General features: G+C 34.8%; 1 protein-coding gene across 2 annotated transcripts; it reads left to right on the top strand.

Annotated features, from left to right (window-relative positions):
- Window positions 1-259: 259 nt before the first annotated feature.
- Window positions 260-9,837, top strand: Kto (mediator complex subunit kohtalo). Of its 2 annotated transcripts, none has more exons than XM_072895270.1 (12): window positions 260-1,237; window positions 1,466-2,196; window positions 2,313-3,093; window positions 3,432-3,757; window positions 3,955-4,486; window positions 4,619-5,212; window positions 5,325-7,039; window positions 7,165-7,593; window positions 7,670-8,150; window positions 8,358-8,632; window positions 8,759-8,920; window positions 9,002-9,837. In XM_072895270.1, exons 1-12 carry the CDS (start codon window positions 694-696, stop codon window positions 9,227-9,229), a joined length of 6,798 nt encoding a protein of 2,265 aa, XP_072751371.1. In that variant the 5' UTR covers window positions 260-693; the 3' UTR covers window positions 9,230-9,837. The 2 variants fall into 2 exon arrangements, with proteins under 2 accessions (XP_072751371.1, XP_072751370.1); XM_072895269.1 differs by having other exon boundaries at window positions 7,667-8,150; window positions 9,002-9,836.
- The last annotated feature ends 7,966 nt before the right edge of the window (window positions 9,838-17,803 follow it).

Raw genomic sequence — 17,803 nt, 5'->3', positions numbered from 1 at the left:
CTTTGTGCCCTCTCCCCTCACCAGTCTGTAAATCGGCGCTGTTGTCAATTTTGAATTTCGCGCCGTTTAATTGACGCGAGGAGAGCGATCGCACGCACACCATTCGCAACGATCGATGTTTAGGGATTTTTACTAGATGAACCAATCAGAAGGACAATTCCGTGGACAATTGATTGTAGAGCTAAAGGCCTACTCGTATGTATCGTTTTTCAGATTTATTTTCAAAACGTATCTATCATGATACTCGATAATATATGCATGAATCAAATCAGCGAACACCAGCTGACAGCTGAAATTTTCTAAAATATATATATATATATATATATATATAAACTATATCTGTAAGTAATTGTATAAATCTAAAGAAAAAAGATAGTAAGATAAATGTATATGCAAGCTACAAGAATCCTGTTTCTGACGAAATCTGATCCTTCGATCATCAGTGTATTCTGACCAATGTCAACGATACGGCGGTGATACAGTGATCTTAACGGCGTCGGTACGTCGTCTAGCAAATCTTATTAAAATCGCGATGATCCGCACAAATATAAATTTTGCAACGTCAGTTAATAAACGTTACGCGTATTCGCAATTTATTTATTTACGCATCAAAGTTCCGTTTACGTAGTTAGCACAGCGATAATGTTTATGATCGTGTACGTGCTCTAAGGATCTCTTGCATCCAATTGTACTATGATGGGCATATTGTACGAGAAAAGGCCGCTGAAAAGGCCGAGACTGGGCCCTCCGGACGTTTATCCGCAGGAGCCGAAGCAAAAGGAGGACGAGCTTTCGCTTACAAATGTCAAACATGGCTTTACCACTATACCTCAGCTCGCGGATGAATTTGGTACGGCCAGAAGTTCCAATGTCACTGCCGCTAAAGTTGGTGCATATTTTAACGCGATTCTCGCCAAAAAAGAAGAACTCGCGACGATGCCCGACACTGGTAGGAAAAGACAACAGATTAATCCCAAAGACAATTTTTGGCCAGTAACAGCTAGAACTAAAAACGGCATTGAAGCATGGTTTAAAGATCTTTCGGGCAGTAAGCCGTTGGTCGCTCTTGCAAAGAAAGCTCCAAACTTCAATAAAAAGGAAGAGATATTTATGATGCTCTGCGAATATCAAGTGCCAATGTTGAGAGCAGCTTGGTTTATTAAGCTTAGTTCAGCTTATACAGTTGCAGTTTCAGAGGCCAAGATAAAGAAGCGTCAGCTACCTGATCCAACCACAGGTAAAACACAACTTTATTTCATATTGTTGTCAGGAAATATAGTTAAGTAGTGTCGTCTCTAATAAAATTGATAAAATAAAGAATTATCAACTAGGTAAATGATTTGTAAATCGGTTACAGAATTATTTTACAGATTATATTGTTTTTAATTATAACTTAATAAAAAATAATTATATAAAACTTTTTTATTATAAAGAATATTAAACATGATTGTTTTTTCTCTTATAGAATGGACAGGTACTTTGATAAAATTTTTGAAAGACCAATTATCTAAGCTGCAAGAATACTATCATATGGGTAATCATGTAACCAATACCAGTAACAATAGTAGTACAACAAACAATACCTGCAACAGTAATGGGACTGCTGTGACGAATAATAGCAGTAACAACAATAATAGTAATAATAACAATGTTAATAACAATAATGCAAGCAATAATAATAATTCTGTTAATAATCAACCACCCACACCTACTTCGAGCAGTCAACCTGTAATAGGCAACACAATGAATGAAGAACATAAATTAGCACTTAAACAATGGCACTATTGTGTACAGCTGGCTAAATATATGTTTGAGGAAGGCTTGCTGGACAGACAAGAATTGTTACAATGGATCCTAGAATTATTAGACAAGATTAGATCTTCTCCCTCGGAAGATGGTATCCTAAAACTTTTATTACCGTTGGCTCTGCAATATTTAGAGGAGTTTATACAATCTGAATTATTAGCCAGACGATTGGCATATTTGTGCTGCCGTAAATTAGCACATATGTGTAATAATATTGAAAGTAACAACAATCCTCAGAGTCCTTCTGTTATTAAAAATGAAGTTAATGGCAGTAAAGATACTACTGTTGCTGTCCAAGGACCATTAAATCCCTTGACAATTGCTTTCAATGATTATTTGACTTGTGCACATCACAGAGATGTAATTTACAGTTTAGCTACTATAATACAGGTAAATAAAATGTTACTATTCTCTATAGTATATATTATTAATTTATATTAAATTAATTCTATATATTAATTAAATTTTATTGTAATATTAAATAAGAAATTTATTTTCAATTTTAGGTCATAACATTGGAGTGTCCTACAGCATTGGTTTGGAATAGCGTTGGCGAAGGAAAGGCTCCATCAGTTTTGAATGGATCACCATTAGACTATTTACCATGTCCTCCTGCAGCTTTACCATGTCCACCAGCAAGTTCTGGCAATCCTACAATGAAACAGCTCAGGATCGCGCAAGAAAATATAAGAGCACGATCTCAAGCAGCAGAAGGTAGGTGGTCGTGCGACAAATGGCAACAGAGTAGTGCTGGAACGACAACTACTAAAGTATTGGCTGCATTGGACGCTCTTGATCGCCATAGTTTTGATAGAATGGATGCTTCTAATTCACTCGATACGTTATATGCAAAAATCTTTACATCGCCTCCGAAAGATAGCAGTAACGAACGTGACACAAAGACAGAATATAATCCACAACAAGATTCAGCAGTAGTTGAAATTTTGTGCGAATGGGCTGTAAGCGCCGAACGTTGGGGAGAACACAGAGCAATGGCCGTCGCTAAACTTCTTGAAAAGAGACAGAGTGAGGCTACTGGTGAAACTAATGATAATGATGACAAAGATAGTACGTGCAGTAATGGAAGTCCGCCTGTACTTCCAATATTTCAACCTCTGCTCATGAAATTCTTGGATGTGGATGCACCAGTGTTGGATAATACTTCAGCTCAATCAAAAGCCCAGTTTACAAATTTAGTTCATCTGTTCTCAGAATTAATAAGGCACGACGTTTTCTCACATGATGCATACATGTGCACTCTTATTTCAAGAGGCGATCTTATACAAGGTAATGGCAATATATTTATTTACCTCTAAAAACTATTTGTTTATATGTTTTAACTTGTATTAAAAATTGTGTTTATAAAAAAAAATTAAATTATATATGAATGTATGTTTTAAAAAAAACACCAAGAAATATGTGTCTCTGATAACATCTCGCGCTAAATATATTTAAATAATAAAAAGATACTAGAGCATATTAATTTAAAGTATTTTTTTGAAGATATTTCTTAGACACAAACATTAAGTGATAGCCTTTTTTTTTTATTTTCTATAAAATATATTCCTCTAGAAATTGTGTGATAAATTACTTAATAAATTATAAAATTATTCTATCTTAATTAGGTCCAGTAGCTAGCAAACCTGGAACACCCAGTAACAGAGAACCAATCGATGAAGACAGTCTTTTTCCGGGTATAGATTTAAAACCGACTAAATTGGAAGTACTAGATCATGGGCGTACTATGGACTATGATGACAGTAAAATCGATGATGATTTGGATAAAATATTACAGCATATTAAAGAAGATCAACAAAATAGCATGGATGCACCAGACAGTCCCAAAGAGGATGCATTGACTGGACATGGAGGTCATGAAAGTCTCGATTCAAAGATGCCATCGAGTCACAGCAGGCATTTACTATACACTACCCATTTCCCTTTGCCACAAGTAATTTTTTTTTATTTTCTAAATTTTCTTCAACAATTTCAGCAAATTGTTAGATCAAATTGCAACTCTATATCTTTGGTATCTCTTATATGTTTGTTGAAATTATTTGGATACAGATTATATATACATATATTTTTCAATATTTTTAATTACTAAAAACTTTTTCATATATAATTCATAAATATTTATTAATATAGGACGAAACGTGTAGTCAGCACGATTGTAATCAGCGACATGTACTACTTTATGGTGTGGGACGTGTCAGAGATGAGGCTAGACATGTCGTGAAAAAAATGACGAAAGAAGTGTGTAAATTATTTGGCAAAAAATTTAGTATTGATGTCGCAGAAGGTGGTAAAGTAAAGAAGCATTCTCGAAGTGAATTTAATTTTGAAGCTGTCACTATGAAATTTCAAAATCTAAGCTATTTTGATCAACACGTGGTAACATGGCAATGTGCAACACAAGTTATAGAAATGCTCAATACATTTGCATTATCTGGTTCATCCTATTTACCAGTTCATGAGCATGTAGCTTTTCTTTTTGATCTGATGGAGCTGGCATTGAATATATATGGCTTAATTGATGTTTGTATACAAATTCTGAAAGAACTACCTGAAGTAGAGGCTCAATTGACAACTAGAAACAGTCAATTAGTTCGAAGTTATACCACAAATCTAAGTTTGTACGTGGTTGGTGTGTTGAGAAGATATCACTGTTGTTTGTTATGTAAGTGTATTAATATTTTGCATATATATATATATATATATATATATATATATATATATATATATATATATATATATATATATTAAATTATAATAGATACATATTCAGTTTACATTTAAATGACTGTTACAGTATCACCTGAGCAGACGACAGCAGTATTTGATTTACTGTGCAAAGTAGTGAAGCATGTCTCAAATCCAAGTGATTGTAGCTCCGCCGAACGATGCGTATTAGCACATTTGTATGACCTCTATTCGACATGTTCACTTTTGAAAACGAAATCACACGGAGTAGAGGCATTTAGTAATGCATATCCGAAAATTCGCGCTGCTCTCTACAGCACATTGCAACCAACGCCTTCGAGCCACGTTTATAATTCGCAATTTATGGTGGATGTCTTTACTAGTCCACGAAGAGGTGGAAAAATTGAACCGCAATGGGCGAGACAATTAAACGAAACGCCGGCCAATCGTTACAGTTTTGTTTGCAATGCAATTGTTGCCGTCTGCAGCGAAACGGATAATGATAAACTCAATGATATTGCTATAACTTGTGCGGAACTAACTGCATGTTGCAACGCTCTCAATGCTGAATGGTTGGGAGTACTTATGGCACTTTGTTGTTCTTCCAATAGTTCTAATTTTTATATCGATGTGTTGAATCAAGTCGATGTACAAGATTTGAGTATACACAATTCTCTGGCTATATTTACATCAATTTTAATTGGTAAGTTGTAATAACATATTACTTATTATGATTATTAAATGCGAGATATTGTAATATATTTTACATAATATTCAGTACATTTTATAAATTCAGTGATTTATTATATTTACAGCAAGGCACTGTTTCTCTTTGGAAGATTTTGTAGTGCATATAGCATTACCATCATTGGTGAAAACTTGTAATGACGGTCGCGGCGACATCGATATTGAAGCAGAAGCAGGTGCACGTTTAACCTGTCATTTATTATTGCGACTCTTCAAAACTGTCGAATGCCCGCAGCCGGCTTTATACTCGGTTAGCACGAGTCCTCATCCACTTCCAAGTGGAAATACAAGAGGTTACAGTATAAAATTAAGCTGTGATAGGCATTTATTGGCAGCTGCACATAATAATATAAGAGTAGGACCAGTATTGGCGGTACTCAAGGCTATATTAGTCGTAGGGGATGCTACGGCTACTAAGCAGCCTCCGAAGAAAGTTGATATACCTCTGAGCCATTCTAGTAAAGGAGGTGGCCCGGCCAGTGTCGGAGTCGGAGTCGGTGTTAGCGGTAGCGGACCTGGCGAATTATCGATCAGTCATATTTTAGGAACTAGTGATATATTAGGCGGCGGCGATGATCTCGGCCTTGATTTAGCTATGTCTTCATCCAGCAGTAGCGCCGGCATGACAACAGAAAATGTTAAGGGATTTTCCGATTTTGCTCATCACGTCTTACGTCAGATTTGTAGTCAAGAATGGGTGCTAGAAAGATGTTTACAAAATCCGGAAGAGCTCTGTCATCAAGATATGCTGCTGGACAATATGTTAATACCACGGCAGGCACAAAAATTATTACATATGATTTGTTATCCTGAAACTCCGACCGAAGCTTTCATTGATCAGAAAACTCATATTACGAATATTTTGGAAAATTTGGAGCAGTGGAGTCTAAGAATGTCGTGGCTGGATTTACAGCTTATGTATAAACAATTTGCACCAGGTTGCAACGATCTTTCTCAGTGGTTAGATACAGTTGCAAAAGCTGCAATTGATGTTTTTCAATTGAATAATACTTTGAGCAGCAAACCTGATAAAAGATCAGGTTCTATATGGCTAGTTGCTCCGCTGGTTTCTAAGTTACCGAGTGCGGTACAAGGTAGAGTTCTTAAAGTAGCAGGACAGGTATTAGAATCTGGTAATTGGTCGAAAACAGCTGGTCGTGAAAGAGGTAGATCCAAATCGCCCTCCTTATTCAATCATCAACCGTTTTTATCATTGGTATTAACATGTCTGAAAGGTCAAGATGATCAGAGAGAAGGCTTATTGACATCACTACATTCACAGCTTTCTCAGTTTCTGAATACTAGTAAAGAGGAAAAACATATTGGCTCTGAAGATCCTAAAACCAGAGAAGTATTGCAAGATGCACTACAATTAAGATTTAGTCTTGTCGGAGGTGTGTTTGATACGATACAGAGAAATACGACTGCTACGACGGATTGGGCAATTTTATTAGTTCAGTTAGTCAGCTATGGTGTTATAGATTTAAATAATAATGCAGAACTTTTCACAACCGTTATAGATATGCTAGCAACGCTAATCCACTCTACTTTAGTGTCAGATTCGCAATCTGAAAAAGACGAAAATAAAAAGCATTACCAGAATTTAATGAAAAAATTGAAGAAAGAATTGGGTGATAGAAATTCTCCGAGTATTCGTTTTGTTAGACAACTCCTACCATTACCAAAATTGGCTATGGAAGTCATCACGTGTGAACCGGTCGGATGTTTGACTGATACTAAAGGTAACAAGATCGCTGGATTTGATAGCATCGATAAGAAACAGGTACATGTATTTGATTAATATTTATGAAAAAAATATTTGTTTTTCATATTATATATATATATATATATATATATAAAGTTTTTTAATATTCTTTTAAGTATATAACGTATCATATTTTAAATTAGGGATTGCAAGTATGCGATTCTCAAAGAGTGTCGGCGTGGGAGCTCTTAGAAGGTCATAAAAATCCTGCACCACTTTCCTGGGCCTGGTTTAGAGCTGTTCGATTGGAACGTAAACCTCTTACATATCAAAACGCGCACAAATTATTGCGATATCACACGCACAGTCAAATTCGTCAAGCTAGCCATTATCTGGATCCGCCACCATTACCACCAGAAGACTTAGAGCCGGATAAGAAGGAATCTGAACCTGGCAAAGCAGATACTCCAATGAGCATTGATTCACCTGGACGAGTTGGCGGTAACGTGGGTAATACCGGAGTGGGTAATGCTAGCACTAATGGTAAAGGGAAAGCTATGAAAAATAAACGACATAATAGACGTGCGAAAGGTGCTGCTACACCCACAACACCCATCTCACAGCAGATGCAGGTGAGTTTAGTTATATGATGTAATAGTAAAAAATATTATTAAATTTAATACTTTCTTTTTTTATGATTAATAGCAGCCACCGTCCCAATTGCAACAAATGGCATTCGCCAATCAACAAGCTCCCGTTGCGCAACAGCCCGGAATGTTCGCTGGACAACCACCGCAGCCTCAGCAACAATGGTACGGCAGTCAACAGACTCACACACCGGCGCAACAGTATGGATACGGACAACAGTTACCACCTGCGCCGGTCGGTGGCCCGCGTTATGAGAGGCCAGGGATGAATAATCAGTCTAAGCAAGCGCTATCCAACATGCTGCGCTTGCGATTACCATCTACTCAATTTATGGGCTCTCAACAGCAACCACCGAATGCCACGCCGGTCGCCGGACCAGGTGCATTCCAAGGAATGCAGAGGCAACAGTTTATCAGACAACAATTGAGAGCGCAGCACGGGGCGCCTGGCATAAATCCGCAACAAGGCATGTTTTCGGCACAGCAGCAGCAGCAACAACAACAGCAACAACAACAAGGAATATATGCTGGAATTCAACAAGGTACATAAAACAATGTGATTCAAAGATCTATTAATCCAATATGTTGGCTTAACAGATAGTATTTTCTTAATGTACTAAAATGCACTTAATAAACTAAATAAGTGTGACATTATAGTTTATAATTGTAGCCAATGATTTTATAAAAAAAAAAGAATGATGTCTTCGCAATTTCAGTCGAACATAGTTTAAGATCAATTTTCTTTACAGGTATGAATCAAAATTATGCAGGATATGGTGGACAGCAAATGATACAGCAACAACAACAGCAGCAGCAGCAGCAAACACCACAGCAAACACAGCAGCAGCAGCAGCAGCAGTTACTCCAACAACAACAGCAGCAGCAGCAGCAACAAGGCATTTTGAATCAACAACAAAATATGATGTTTAATCAACAGCAGCAAATGATGGCTCCACAGAGAGGACAAGAATATATGCCACAACAGAGAATGCAACCTGGTGCTCCGAGGCCACCCTATTTACAGGTATGTTCAAGAATATATTTATGATATTTGGTATTAATGAAATGAACTTAAGTATATACTACTTCTTTGTAATTTTTTTTGAATTGATAAAAGATTGATAAGAAAGATATCTCATTACTCATTTAGGCGCCGAACGTAACAATGAATGCAATGGGACCAATGGGTGGAGGTGTTCAAAATCAACCTGCTCCTCCTTACCGACAATCTGCTGGGAAACCAGGTGCAGTTGGGGTGACGGGGGTAGGAGCGACCAATGTTAGTTTGCAACAAAATCAACAGTTCCAGCAGGTATGCAAATTAAGACATCGATAGCAGCATAATATCTCTGAAAAATTTTGTGAATTATTGTTATTAATTATTTTTATATAGCAACAAGCAGCGATTAATCAACAACGCATAAGGCAACAAATGTTGGCCATGCAGCAGCAGCAGCAAGCACAGCAGCAACAGCAGCAGCAGCAGGTCGCGCAACAGCAGCAGCAGCAACAAGGCGGTGCTGGTGGTCAACAACCACCTCCTCAACTTGTGACACATTTGCAGAGGCACTTGAGTCAACCACCACAACATTCCTATCAGCATCAACCGCCACCTTATTGAAAATATAGAAGAAAAATTCTATTTATTCAGAATGTGCTAATTAGACATTAATGTAACGTATAAGTAATTGAAGTAGGTCATTTTATTCCGGCTTTCACGTTGCAAGCTAAATAAACAAGCGTGCAACAAAACAAAAGACAACTTCTAAACAAATGTTCTTATTATCAGACTTGTTACAATCTTTATCATCATTTGTTACAATCTTTTTTTAAGTTAATATTTTTTACATACTGATGTTGAGATGCTATTATGTTTTTTAATACAATAGTTTCTTGACATAGAAAGATAGAGAAATTATGAATATTATATCAAGTCAAATGATTAATTTTACTAATTGAATATTTCCACAATTATTCCAGTAGTTTTGATCACATAAGTTATCTTTAGTTGGATAATTTAAAGATATAAAGGGAAAAGTACTTTATATTTTATATAGAGATTTTTTTAGCACATATAAACAATTACGTTTAAATGATTATTCGATATATTACATATTCAATGAATAAACTTCTGTAATCATTTTAAGAAATTGTAAATTAATAGATTTTTTTTTACATATATTCTTATAAAATATTATTATTATGTTAAACCTCCAAAGCACACATTAACGAATATAAAATGATGAAATATCGTATACTATAAGATCATGTATTATAACTTGTGTATCTTACAAAGTAGATTTATTGTTACTGTTATCTGATTATTTAAGTGGTACTTATACATCATATTTTTTACATAGAATTGTACATTATAACATTAATTATATGTATTAATAATAACAATAAGTGTATTTAATGAGAATGCATTTAATAAAAACTCAGTAATAAAAGTTCCTCAATTATTAGAATTTACAGACATAATTGGAGTCGCAAATTAATATTTTTTTTTTACATTATTATTATTTAAAGAATTTTATAAAATATGTTGATATTTATTGTAATATAAATATCTTATACAATTATTATTGTTTAAAACATTTGTTATAATTTGAATATCGGCGATTGGTTTTTGTGTGGTCGATAATGTTGAAAAAAAAAGTGCAATTTGATCGAAAATAAATAATGTTATTATGAAAATTAAAATAATTATGCATAACGATATTTAAAACATGCAATCCGGAGATAAAAGTACGTAGGAAAAATTGCATTAATTTTTAAATATCAGCATCTATAATAGTTTAAGATAAATAGACGTAATCTATATCTATTAGTCGATGGAGAATCGATTGTACGATGCTCAATTGTGATTGGTCCGCTTCTTCGATCGATCCTATCGAGAGAAATCTTGCGATTCTCGAAAGTTGAAGCATAATCAGTATTAACGGACGCGTCGCGTAGAATCGTAATCGTATTTTACTCCGGATATTTCTCGCGATTATTAGTGTCAAAAAGTGAATTTCCGCCGCGATTCACTGTCGGGAGTGTTTCAAAGTTTCGTCGTAAAGTGAATACGCCGTTTATAATTCTTAATATACACCGATATCGCGAGATCAAAAGTGCCGACACTGTGCTTTGTCCGTTCGAATTCGGAGAGAGGCTTCCTGCATATTTTGCGTTATTTTCTCACCGAAACTGGAACTGTAGCTACACAATCACCCCATCGGGTGCGTAATATCATTATTATAAAAATAATAGTTTCTTATAAATCATTATTTAATATCAATTTGAGTATCTGCTGAAATTTTTTTTTTTTTTTTTTTTTTTTTTTTTTTTTTTTTTTTGTGTTTGACAATAATGTCCGAAATAAAGCACAATTAATGTATAATAATCAAGGCTCAAATTTCCATGCATGTATGAATAACAAGTTTCGTCTATGAAAATTATATAATTTCATATGTACTGCCGTATATCGAATTCAAGGGAATTTTAGCGTTCAAGAACTGTCAGTGCGGTTTATTTGGCATCAAAAGTTTTTTCGAAGCATTTGATAAATCAATCGGAACAAAATATCTTTGCTTCTTTTGGTTTGATCGAGAAATTAAACACCTAGAAATATTTATAATAATTCGATCGCATCCACCGTGTCATGGTGTATGTAACAAACAATAGTATGCGTAAATAATGACGTTTAAAGAATGAATAATATATGATGATAAAGGTATTACGACCATTACGCCATCCTTCCAACACCACTTCAATTACTGCTAATGCAAGCGTATCTGTATCATTTACAGGCTGTGGCTGAAGGGATCGATCATTTCGATTGTACGAGGCTCAACTGAGATTGGTCCGCTTCTTCGACCGATCCTATTGAGAGAAATCTTGCGGTTCGCGAAAGTTGAAGCATAATCAGTTAACGGGCGCGTCGCGTAGAATCGTAATCGTATTTTATTCCGGATATTTCTCGCGATTATTAGTGTCAAAAAGTGAATTTCGCGCGCGATTCACTGTCGGGAGTGTTTCAAAGTTTTGTCGTAAAGTGAATACGCCGTTTATAATTCTTAATATACACCGATATCGCGAGATCAAAAGTGCCGACAATCGTTCTTTGCGAGTTCGCGAAGAAAATATATATTTCGCGATTTTCGAAAGTCAAAGTTCAGTGCGGGTTTGTCGTGTAGAATCGTAATCGTATCGAGAAATTTTCCGCGATTATCCATGTAGTGGTTATTATTAGTAAAAGTGAATTTCGCGCGCGATTCACTGTCGGGAGTGTTTCAAAGTTTCGTCGTAAATCGTGTGCTTCGTGTATGTGTGCTGGAATTCGAAGAAAGATCTCCGAGTACTTCGAAGTTTGTCATCGAAATAAAGATGCAATTGACGGACAATTGTCGTCAAGTATGTATTTACATATTGCCATTTTTATGCTTATTATTTTGCACAAATGTAATCATCGATACTCGGTAATTATCATCTCTTACAGCCAGCTTTTTCATCATATGCGTTTGTTAATAATTGTACACCGAGAATATAGAATCTACGATGCATCGTGAGATGCTTGTTGGACCCGATTTCCTTGTGTATGTAAAATATTCAAAATATTCAGTTTTCAGCAGTAATCCAGGGTTTACATCATTGTTATTCTCAACATTTGCCCTACGATGGCAAAAGTCCACGATGAGAAAGCTAGTTGCAATAGAAGGTAATATTACGAGTAAGCTAAATTAGCCGGTACATGATCGTCATCGTGATCTTATTGACAATCGGTCATGTTAGAATTTTTCAATTACTTCCTGAGCATAGTTGATAACTGAGAAAATTGATGATAATACTTTTTTCGTAGAATAGAAATTATCGATTGTGCGATGTTTTATAGATAACTATCAAACAGTTCTTTATCTCTTCATGAGAGATGGAGATAACATTAACTTTTTATTACATGGAACATTTTTCAAGTCTTTGTGGCTTTAAAATAAATAATTAACTTTATTTTGTCATTATATAAATGAAGTTTTTAATTATCACTTTATTGCAAAGATAATTATGTGTATTTTGTGTACATGTATGATTCGACTTTATTAAAATAAAATTGTTGCATATACATAGAATTTATTTAAAAGTTGTACACAATAATCGCAAGACATTATTATTTACATAATTTATAACGTTTTTTTAATTTAAATAATTTAAAAATTAGATATATTAATCTTATTTATTACTGGCTTTAATATTTTTCTATTGAATAAAGCTATAAAAAGATCGATTGAAATTAGGATCTATTTTTGATTAATTACTAATAACTTTTTACTTAAAAAAGTTAAACTTAAATTTTATTGTGCAGAGAACTTTGTAATATTAAAAATTAAAAAATAAATTGCTTTAATAATTTATTATAAAACATTACAAATGAAAGACAGAATATTCTAGAACATCATTTTTTATTTGACGAACTTTATTAATAATAAGTTAAATCATAAATATTTTGAAAGTTTTTTAGCGATATTGGAATATTAATAATTAATATTGAAATATATAATATTATGCAAATAATTGCATTGTGCAAATTTATTGTAAATTTTTTTCTGAGAACAATTGATTTAATATTTAATTTTTCAGCAATTATTCTTTTATTTCTCTCTGATTAGTTAATATATAAAATTAAAATAGTAACAAATAAATAAAAAATCTAAAGTCTTGAAAGATTTATTCCAATAATCTGAATATATTTATGTTATTGCTTTTGGCGTACGAAGAGAGCAACATCTTTCATAAAAATATCATATTTAAAATTTATACATGCCATAAAATGTTTTCAATAACTGCTTGATAAGCACATTGTGCAACTTCATGTAAATATATCACAATTTTATAGGGGATGAAATTTAGAATCTCTATTAAATTACGGAAGATATTTTTCGCGATTACCAATTCTCGACATTTTATGTATCGAATAAAGATAAGGAAGTTTGAAGATGAATTTAATTGTCGGAGTTAGTCTTCGTTCTACTGTTTGCTACTTATGATAGGCGAAATAAGCGCAATCTTTTATGTCAAAAACCGCGAGAGGCAATCTCGTAAATGCGATTGGCTGTTGATGCCAACCCGACCTAGACGGTATCTGATTAGAGTCAAGCTCGTAGCTCTCACCCCAAGTTTCTGCGGACGCTTCGGAAATCGCAGACTAAATCGTAGAGCACGAAACATCGCGGGCGAATTTGGAGCCTGCTCGCGAAACTTGATAAGCCGGTGCAATATTTTTCCTAGATGCATCTAGAACGCGTATGACTTGGAATCCTATTTCTGCCTCAGTGCTCCGATTTTTATATATATTTCGTACAATGGAATATGACTCGGCAGGATATATTTGATACGCTATTTAATAGGTCTTCAATTCTATATATTTCGTACTTGTATATATTTTATTTTATTATTAATATTGACTATATTAACTTTCTTAAAAAATATCTCGTTTTATTAAAACTTAATATATTTAAAAAATTAAATATCTTTAAAAAAATTTTATTAGAGAATTAATAATAAAATAAACTATAAACAATTACAAAATATAAATTTGAATATTGACAGAATTACTTCAGATTTTAGAATAAATTTAAATTTAAACTATATATTTCTCTTTCTTTTTCTCTTTATTGACATATTTTGAATATTGCATTAGAATGTCACAGAATACATTATTTGCTGTAATTAGTAGTTAACAAGATGAAAATAAAAAAATCTATACACGTAGATTTATTTACAAAAAATTTTTTGTTCAAGTTGATTAAGGAGTCTTTTGCTAGTCAAATTGAGTAATTTCCAGAAATGTACGATTAGTACTATACGTCGAGATGCCCGTGGCTATCTTAACCCAATTATTCGACAAAATTTCAAGAGTTATCTAAAACTAGCAAGCTTTCAATTAATATTGCCTTTTATTAAGTTATGCCTAAAAGTAATCAATGCGCGTTTATCTTTCTATTATAATTATAAATGTTTTCGAATTTTTTTTTGTTAAACTTATAACATTACGTAGCCAACATAATTTTTAAAACAAATTTACAACCTTATCTTGTATACATAAGATAATTCTTTAATGGCTGTGATAGAGAAGAAATGAGTTTATCATGGCACGTAGCATTTGTTAATATACAAAGAGTGTTGAATAATTGAAATTGAGATCTATATGTGATATTCCCTTGAAACAGCTCGATATAGTTCTTCGCGGTTACATGCCACATTTTCCGACATTTCTCTCGAGTGCTCGCTTCTGTCGCGGCATTATCGCAAAAGCGTTCCGTCGAATATTTTGGAAAAAAGACGTCGCGAGAAAAACGGCGGATAAGCGACGGTGGAGGTGGTTACGAGAAGCGCCTTAACGAAATTCCGCTCGCACTTGGATGCACGGCCTGGCAAAGTGACACTCCTCCGACGAGTAATCGAGTTATTCGACGTCTTCCCGGGCCCTTTCCTCGTCTTGCCTCTTGCCACCTCCTACGATCGCTTACCAGCACCGCTCAGCGATTTGCTTCACAAGTGAAAAAGAAAAAGAGTTCGACATGAAAGAGGAGAACTGAAACAAGCGAATTTTTCTATCTCATGTGTGACATTGAGTTTTTCTCTCATTCTTAGATTATATATACGGAGTTTCTCAATCAATTGATAATATAATTAACAAAATTATTGATCACCTGTCAAACAATGAGGTCAAAAACAAGCCTAGCGAAAAACTGATACGTGCGATTATAATTACCACTGCGCATAATATTAATGCATAGTATTTATATATATATTACTAACATTAAATATATATATATATAGAATGAACAGAATATATAGAGAATATTTATAATTCAATTACATTTTAAATATTTACGAAATAGTGCTATTAAGAAATACTTCATATTATTCAAGCGCAATATTTTTTTATTCATTATTTTAGACATAATATAAATATACAAATAAATAATATTCACTATTAATATTCATGTTTTAACTTTTGATACAAACTTGTTTGTTTTTGAAAAAGAACTACTTCATTCATTTATTGAATGAATGAAGCACTTTTCTTTAGAGTTGCATACAGAGATTCAACGTTAGACTTAATAATTCTCCTTCATTTTTGTGTTTAATCTCTCAAAGGTTACCTTTTATTATTATCTTTATTAACAACAAAATTGAGGATCTCTCTCTCTCTCAAAATCATAAAAATTATGCAAGCATGCACGATGTCCCTTTCATATTCAGGTTAACAATGGGTATATTAATTATTTGCGATGTTTATCAGCGATGTAGACGAGACATGTCTTATCTTTGTCATTTGAGATGGCTCCATTAATTGGACAAATCTTCTCGTCGACTGCATGACCGAGCATTGAGCATTCCCAATTACCTTGACACTTCGTAGGAAAGTAAAAAAGCTATCAAGATTGAAATATTTTAAATACAGCATAGCAAAAGAGATATTAAAATCATACAATCTGAAAGAATAATTTTCTATCTTCGATATCTAGCATCGTTTATAATATTGATCATTTTTTTTTTTTTTTTTTTTTTACCTAACGCGAATATCTAAATTTATATTAAAAATATTCTATCATAAGGAAAATAAATTCGCTCTACCAGAAATTGTTGAGCGACACAGATAAGTTTCCCTTCGTGATACACGTGGCCGAAGATTTTCGCGGATTGGATATTTGTTGTTTTTATTAACAATCGCAAAATTCACAGGATCGTCAGGGGTACGGTGAGGGAGAGCGAGGAGGATCGGGATCGGGAGATAGGAAGGGTGGTGTGTGGTGGTAGTTGGCTTTGCAGCCCGGCCCGGCCCGGCCCGGCCAATATTTCAAACGGCCAGACATTCGGAAAGAATTGACAAGGTACGCGCGCGTTCTCTCCTTTCGCAAAACAACCCTTTCGTCCGCGGGCCAGGCTGGCGTCGCGGCGCACCCCCTGGCAGAACTGAGGGGGAGGGCGCCAAAGGAGCCCCGCCGGCGGCCATCTTGTTGTTTGTGCAACCACCCTCGGCCGTCACACTCGCACCCGTCGCACGGCGCCACCCTCCATCGCGTCCCATTGGCGCATTTAATCGCCAACAACCGGCTAACGTCGAAAAGCGGATTAATCCTTAAGGATAATTGGAAGAGAATCGTCCCGACTGCATTTATGCGGAAAAATAAGGAGATCGGGAGATGGAAGCGGTTGATGAGTAAAAGAGGAAAGCGAGTCATTGATAACGTGCCAAGTTTCGTCCCTTTGTGTCGCAATCCGCGTGTTTTTTTATTTCTAAATGTGCAAAAATATAAAAATAATAATAAAAATTTATGCTTTGCGTGGCAAGATAGCCTGGTATGCGGATCGTTTCCAATTACATTATACCAATCTCGGATATGATATTTCGACATTATTTCAATGCGGCAATAAATTAAAGGCAAAGGTAAACTGTAACTCGCGAAAAAAATGCGATTTTTTAAAGAATTTATTTAGATACAGTGAAATTAATTATAGCAAGGGAATAAGTTACGTGTTACATTTGCCGAATTTCCACGATTCCAAGCATGAAAGATCCTATTTTCCGGGAGGAAAGCAAATGCATTTTGCAGAGGCAATGCTCGCGTTTTGTTCGCGTCATGCGAAAAAATATTTTCGCACCATGCCAGAATTGTTTTCGCGGTCGCGCGCGGATTTAACGGAAAATGTCCCCGGGCGTGAAAGCGCTCGCTTTTAACGCGTCATGTGTAGTCCGCGACTCGTAAATCCGGCCGCGTCGATTTGAAACGCCCGGTAGCGCGACGGAGGACACCGATAGAGCCCCCGATAGAAAGTGAGGGGGTCAATAACCCGATGTACCCACCGCTTTTTCCATAGCCGCGAAATGGATGTGGAGGCTCGTTGCGGCCGGCAGCCGAAAACGCGCAAGTATTTCTTCAACGGAGATGATCGAGTTTCGCCGCAATTGAAATTGATATTGATATTTTTTTTTTTTACACGACCACCGTCGTCGTCACGCCGCTGTCGCGAGGGAAATATTTTCGTTTTGAAACGCGTCGTTAAATGTTTGAAAGTTTGAAATATTTAATATTTCTATAATTATACGTTTGATCAATTTTTCTTTCCTTTTTGAGGAGATAATGGTGTCTTTAATTTAAAAATTTAATTAATAAATATTTAGCTTTTCCTCAGAGGGTGTAGTATTCTT

This window comes from Anoplolepis gracilipes, chromosome 7 (genome assembly GCF_047496725.1).
Source record: "Anoplolepis gracilipes chromosome 7, ASM4749672v1, whole genome shotgun sequence".
Taxonomy (NCBI): domain Eukaryota; kingdom Metazoa; phylum Arthropoda; class Insecta; order Hymenoptera; family Formicidae; genus Anoplolepis; species Anoplolepis gracilipes.
Note: the sequence above shows the minus strand (reverse complement) of the source record. Positions and strands in the feature narration are given on the sequence as shown.